Below are 6968 nucleotides of genomic sequence, written 5' to 3'. Positions count from 1 at the left end.
CTTTCTCTCTCCCCAGTTTCTCTCTCTGTGTGTCTCCTCTCTCTGTCTCTGTCATGTCTACAGTTTAGTCTGGCTGCTTCTCTCCCTGTCCCCCTGCCCCACCGCCAGACCCCTATTCCCACCCTCTATACCATTTCTGGTTCATTTCCTTCCTTTATGCTTTTGCCTTCTCCTGCTAGCCTAGAACATCCATGCAGTTCTGCCCCACCCCCCCCCGCCCCCAACATCCCATTCTTCCAGGACGAGCCACCATCCCACCTCCCCCCGGAAGTCTCTCCTCCTGTTCTGTCTCCTCTGAGCTCCTGCAGTAAGGACCACATCCCTTGGGGTGTGTGTGTGTGTGTGTGTGTGTGTGTGTGATGAGAGAGAGAGAGAGAGAGAGAGAGAGAGAGAGAGAGAGAGAGAGAGAAAAGTAAATGGCAGAGCTGGAAGAGACCTTAGAACAGAGAATGGCAGAGCTGGGAAGGAACTTAGAAATCATCTAATCTAACTCTTTAATTCCATGGTGGGGAAACTGAGTCTGAGAGGCATAAACATATTGAATTAAGGACAGAACTAAGACTAGCACCCAGATCCTGACTCCTGACCGCAGCTCTCCCCATCACACATAGCTGACTTTCCCCCTCCCCAGGTATGGCCCCTAGTAAGTCGTGGAGAAGGTTTGGCCAAGGAGATGAGAGCTGCCCCAGAAGCAGTCAGAAGGGGCTGGGGGGCATCTTTCCCAGGGCAATGGGGTGGGGGGAAGGTCAAGGCAGGCTGCTCCTTCAGAGCTTCTCCAGGTAGGAGCCTGGCACAAAGCCCCTCTGCCCATTCCTCTCCACTGTCCACCAGCCATCCTCCCCCTCCAGGATGACTGCCAGGATGTCTCCAGCAGTGATGTCCAGCTCATCAGCATTCTGAAATGGAGGCAGGGGAGGTCTGAGTCAGCAGAGAGCTCGGAGGAGCGGACCTCCCATTCCCTTGGAGGAACATAGCCTCTTCTTACTTCAGGCAGCGGGGAGCTCACTACCTCATAAACCACCCCCTTTGGGACAGCTCAAGTCATCAGCACTTACACTGAGCTGAAATTAGCTTCCCTGGGACTTGTACTCCCTCCCCTGCCACCGTCCACCATCCACCCTCCACATGCTGAGTCCAGCTCTGCCCAGGGAGGGGCTTCTAAGGACGTGGAGACAGAATCACATCCTTCTCTGCTCCCGTCTTCTCCTCTCCCTCCCACACAGCGTTTCCTCCTCCCCAAGCAGCTCTGGCAAGCTCCTTTATCTCAGGGATTAAGAGGGAAGGAAGGAAGCAAGCATTTATTAAACACCTACTATGTGCCGAGCGATTTACAAGCATTAGGTTGTTTGTGCGGCACCACAATGCTGGGAGGTAGGTGTTACCGCTGCGTCACACTCACCTGGGCTGTGTAATCATAGAGCACCCTGTAGTCCTGGGCCAAGGTTTCTGGGGTTAAACTAGTTTGTTCAATGTCCGCGTAGACAATGTCATTCTTCTGCAGAGGGGCAGAGATGAGGCCTGCCCGAGGAAAGGGGGGTGAATTTCCCTGGTACTCCTGGCCAGCCCTGAGAGTGCACAGTCAATGGGCCCCAGGAGCCTCCTGTGGACCCCCAAAATCCCCCTCCCCCCAATCTAGATTGTAAACTCCTCGAGGGCCTCAGACCCCTCCCTGGAGCCTCGGGCCCCTCCCTTCTCTCTGGCACATTGGAGATCTGGGAAGTACTTTCACTCCTCACATCCACTCTGTGAGGCCACCCGCGCAGGTAGCATCATCCCAGGGAGGAAATGTCCTTTATTGCAATTTATTCCTTTTTTTTGAGTTGCTGGGAACCCAGACCAATTAAGTGTCTGCCTAGGGTTCTCACCGCCCCAACTGTTAGCAGCACGACTTCTTTGCCTGAGGCTGGCTCTCTAACCCTCTGCTTGCATAGTGTGGTCAGTTATAATTGATTAGCCCCACTCTTTGGCATTTGGATATATCTCTCTCTCTTTCTCTCTCTCCCTCCCTCCCTCTCTCCCTCTCCTCTCTCTCTTTCTCTTTCTCTCCCTCTCTCTCTCCATCCCTCTCTCCCTCTCTCCTCTCTCTCCCTGGCAGGGCCACGGTATGCCAAGGGAGTACACATGCTCCCGCTCATGCCCTTCGCACTGAGGCCACACCTCAGGTCAACAATGACTGCCTGATCTGGGCTGCCACACTCTTAAGAGAAGAGCCTCTGCTTCTCTGGGCGCCTTCTCTGGTTTCCTCCCACTCACTTTTCTAAATTAAACACGGAAAAATATCCCCAGCTGTTCTCTGGGGCACCGCCCAGGCCCAGAATCTCAGGGTCTTCAAATGCCAGTGGGGCCAGTAAGCCAACCTCAGATCGTGCTTGGGAAAGGCCCAGAGTGAGGAGACCTGGGTTCCAGGCCCAGCTCCACCATGAATAGACTGTGTGACTTTGGGAGAGTCATTTCTCTTTTCTCTGGTCTCAGTTGCCTTCACTGTAAAGGAAGTGCTCTGGGTGGTGTGGGATGCCCCCTGCTCCAACGTTCTGTGGTTGGCTCAGGGTTAATTTCTTGTCCCTCCTGCCATAATCCCCTCCACAGCTACTGGCACTGAAGCCCCACTTGGGGGCCCCACCACAAGGAGCAGGGGCTCTCATACTCCCTTCCGGCCCTTCTCAAGCTCTGAACTTCCATCCAAAAAGGAAGGTAGTTTACCTGCAGGAGGAGCAGAGGGCACAACGTTCTCGCTGGTGTTTTTGGGGCTCCCGTGTAACAACCCTGAGAACCTGTAGAGTCAGAAGGAAAAAAAGCTGGGAAAATTCTCTCTCAAGACCCCAGGGACAAGCAGCCCATGTTCATGTCGGGCTTAGAGCTTTACCCTGGCTTTCTTTCCAACAACACGCCCATTTCACAGATGGAGAGCTGGGATTCCCATCATTCCCTTCTCTCTGAACCTTCTGAGTATTCTGTGGCTGGGCAAGGGTAACAAATGGGGCTACAGATGGGAGCTGGGGGGTCGTGTGTCCAGAAGAGCTGGGTTCGAGTCTCAGCTCTACTATTCTGATATTGGACAAATTACTGTGTCCCTTTGGGCCTTGGCTTTCCCTCTCAGTAAAATGTGAGGATTGGATCCGGGTGCTGGCAAACTATCAATCCATCAATCAATAGAATTTATTATGCACCTATGTGCCAGGCCGTGTGCTGAGAGCTAGGGACACAAAAAGAGGCAAAAGGCAGTCCCTACCCTCAAGAACCTTACAATCTAAGGGAAGAGACAACGTGCAAACAAATATATACAAAGCAAGATGCATCCATACAGCTGGAAGGCAGTAGAGTTTTTTTATTTTGGAGGGGGAAAGGCAATGCAATTGAGGTTAAGTGACTTGCCCAAGGTCACACAGCTAGTAATTGTGTCAAGTGTCTGAGGTCACATTTGAACTCAGGTCCTCCTGACTCCAGGGTGGGTGCTCTATTTGCTGAGCCACCTAGCCGCCCCAGGCAGTAGAATAAAGAGGGGTTGGAGAAGGCTTCCTGGAGAAGGTGGGATTTGCAGGAGGCCAGGGAGGTCAGTAGGCAGAGACCAGCAGACCACCACCTGGTTTTGTCCAGTTACAGAGATAATAACAGGGTGTTGTGTTGTGTTTTTTAATTTTAAAATAAAACTTTATTAATGTTTATTTTATTTGAAAATGGAAAAAATCATCCTTAGATTTGACCCGAGGCCTATCGTTTACTGATCCCTAGACTAGAATGATCTCTATGGTTCATCGAGCTTGCTACTTTTATGAAAGCCTTCAGTCTGAAGAACGGGCACATTCCCAGCTTCCTATCTCTTGGCTCCCCATCCTCCCCTGTGGGCAGATTGCTTCGGCCCCTCCCCCTCCTCTCACCATGTGTCCAGATGTGACCTGGGACAATTTGGCCAGCCCGCACAACACTTGTAAGTCCTACAAAACCATGCCATCCGTAACGTTTGTCCCTGGACCCTCCTAAATCTCCCTCGGCCTCCCAGAGTCTTCCCTTAAGGTCCCACCCATTGTCCAGACCTCGACATGTCACGGGCTTCTCAGGCTGGAAGTGACCACAGAGGTCATCTGGTCCAACCTGAGCAAGAGTCCTTTGTGCTACATCCCAGATGGGCTCATCCAGCCTACATTTGAATACTTCCATTGATGAGGAACTCACTGTCTCCCAGGCACTCCATTCCTATTCGACAGCTGTGATTATCAGGAAGTCCTTCCTCTTCTCCCCTCTAACTCCCTGTCCTTATTCCTGGGTTTTTTCTCTGGTATCAAGAAGGCTCGATTACTTTTCCAGGCTGACCCTTCAAGGTGACCAAGGCTGACCTTGAAGGTGGCCATCACCTTCCCTTCTCCAGGCCAAATATCCCCAGTTCTTTCAAATAGATAATCGCAGCTTCTGGACTCTCCTTCTCTGCCCACATGGTTTTTCTTCTATGGATTTGAGTGTCTCAATGCCCGTCGTAAAAGACCATGCCCAGAACTGAAAGCAGCAGTGCAGGTGTGACCTGAGTGTGTGTGTGTGTGTGGGGGGGGGATTATCACCTCTTCTCACTCTCTTAAGGCAGAGTCCTGGGGTCAGATTAGGAGTTTGGGGCTGCTTTCTTGTAGTCCACTATGGCCCCTGGATCTTTTCCATACAAACTGTCACCTGACCATCCTCATCCTGTCCTCAGTACAGTTGGTTTTGGCTCTTGCTACAGTGTTCACTGATGAATTGAAGGTGAACCCCATCAGCCAGGGGGTATTTGTATTTTACTTGGGGGAACTCAAAGACCCAACAGACTAAAATTGTAGAAGTGAGATTTCTGGCCCGCTGAGAGGCTGGCATGGCACCTCTTTGGGGCCTTCCCTCTTCCCTCCCATCCTAAGGCTGCCATCTTTCATCACTAGGTTTGGTCCTCATGTGGGTCCTTCCCCACCCCCATCCCCCATCACACTTGTCCTCAGGAGGGGACACTAGGTTCTGGTACACCTGAGCCAGGTGACTCAGGCTCTGAGTTCCCTCTGCCAGGAGGTCTACATTCATGTTGTTTTAAAAGCAGAATAGATTACTAGAGAGAGCATTGGATAAAGCACAGAACCCAGAATCAGGAAGACCCAAGTTCAAATCTGACCTCAGACACTTTAGGAGCTGTGTGATCCTGGGTAAATCACTTAACTGTAGCCTGCCTCAGTTTCCTCACCTGTAAAGTGGGGATAATAGAGCACCTCCTTCGAAGGCTTGTTATGAGGATCAAAGAAGATACTCTTTGTGAAGGGCTTTGTACAGTGCCTGGCCCATAGGCGCTAGCTACCATTATACTTATTGGAAATACTGAGCCTCTCATCACAGGAAGTCTTCAAGCAAAGACCAGATGACTGTTTGTAGGGGCTCCTGGTTGGGCAAAGATTGGATCGATGATTTCTAAGGCTCCTTCCAAATCAGGAAGCCATATCTAGGAGGGGCCTCCAGAGTGGAAAGCCACTAGGGAGCCTCTAGAGAGGCTTGGGTGTGTGTGGGGGGGGGGAAGTCCTGAGGGGGGGAGTCGGGACGCCTCGCCCCGGCCGAACCCCAGCTGACCCTGGGGGGATGGGCAGAGGGGGCAGGGCACCATAAAGGATATACTTCCCCACCCCACCCCCCACCAGCAGCACTTTCCCTAGGGCATGAACAGCCCCATCCCCTAGGAAATAAGTGACCTTGGGCAAATGACTCCTTACCCCCACCTAGACTAGATGACCTCAAAGCTGCCTTCCCTTTCTAGCACCAGGCTTGTGGTCCTATTTCACAGATGAGGAGATGGAGGCCCAAAATCACAGCCTTGCCTGGCCATGATTTCTGGCTCCAAATTCACTGTGGCCTTCTTCTTGGCCCTCAATACGTCCTTGCCTAGACTGGCTGAGGTTGGGGCAGGACTGATTTTGCAGAAAGCTTTGTCTGTACTGGGAGGATCCTTGGACACATCCTTGGTCTCACGCTGACTCCACAGAGAGGGACTCCATGGAGAAGGTGGGGAAGCAGAGTCCCTCCCTGACCCAAGAGCCCCTGGCTTAGGGGTGACCCAGACCCACCCCATGGAGGGGCCCCTTCCCTTTGCATGGGCTGCTTTTGTCCACCCAAGATCTCCGCCAACTTAACCTCAAGAAGTCAGTAGGAGAAATGGAAAAAGAGTCAGAGACCCTGGGTTCAAATCTCAGCTTTGTCACCCAGTGTGATGTTAGACAAGCCATTTTTACTTCTCTCAACCTCAGTTGTCCCATGGGGTAAAATGAGGGGATTGGACACCACAGCCTTGGGCTGTGATTTCCTCTGTGGGATCATTTCTTGTAGTGACCCAGCTTCAGGCCCCTTCATGCCTTAGTTGGCCTCTTAGTGAGTTGGGGGACCCAAAACCCCTCACCTAGAAGCCCACCCTCTAGTGGGGAGCTTTGGCCCACTCAGCTCCCCCTACCCTCCCAGGCCAGTCCTCAGACACAGCCCAGGCTAGCCCAGCCCAGGGAAGGGAGACAATCCAAGCCTAAAGGAAAGATTGTCTAAGCCCAGAGGTCCCTGTAACTTGGGGTCTGGACACCTTTAGTCATTAGAATGTAAGCTCCTGGAGGGCAGGAACAGGCTCCTTTCTGAATGCTCAGGGTCTAACACCTCAGAGTAGGGGCTTCATCAATGCTCGTTCCATTCAGCTGTGTGCCCGGTGAGGGAGTGACGTCATGCCTGGCCAGGAGCCCTGAGGCTCTATCCTTTCTTTTCCAGTTTGTAGATCTCTCTCTCCCTCCTCTCCTCTTCTCTTCTCTTCTCTTCTCTCTCTCTCTCTCTCTCTCTCTCTCTCTCTCTCTCTCTCTCTCTCTCTCTCTCTCTCTCTCTCTCTCTCTCCCTCTGTCTCCCCCCCCTCTCTCTGTCTATCTCTCTCTCCCTCCCTCCCTCCCTCTCTCCCTGCCTCCCTCCCTCCCTCCCTCTTTCTCTCTCTTCTCCCTCCCTCCCTC

The 6968-nt window shown here is 52.4% G+C and overlaps 1 protein-coding gene across 1 annotated transcript in view; it reads right to left on the bottom strand.

Moving 5' to 3' along the window:
- Positions 1–216: 216 nt before the first annotated feature.
- The window catches only part of PSTPIP1 (proline-serine-threonine phosphatase interacting protein 1), a 91623-nt gene continuing 84871 nt past the window's right edge, over positions 217–6968 (bottom strand). The window contains exons 11-14 of the mRNA XM_069071261.1: positions 5814–5965; positions 2701–2771; positions 1400–1518; positions 217–896 (exon numbers count right to left, since the gene is read on the bottom strand). Of these exons, the coding sequence (XP_068927362.1) occupies positions 765–896; positions 1400–1518; positions 2701–2771; positions 5814–5965 (474 nt within the window). The 3' untranslated portion in view covers positions 217–764. The remainder of the gene's footprint in view (positions 897–1399; positions 1519–2700; positions 2772–5813; positions 5966–6968) is intronic.

The sequence above is a fragment of the Petaurus breviceps genome, unplaced genomic scaffold (genome assembly GCF_028583685.1).
Source record: "Petaurus breviceps papuanus isolate PSGF00001 unplaced genomic scaffold, PetGlider_PUasm1.0 90825, whole genome shotgun sequence".
In the NCBI taxonomy this organism is placed as follows: domain Eukaryota; kingdom Metazoa; phylum Chordata; class Mammalia; order Diprotodontia; family Petauridae; genus Petaurus; species Petaurus breviceps.
This window is presented reverse-complemented; position numbering and strand designations above follow the sequence as displayed.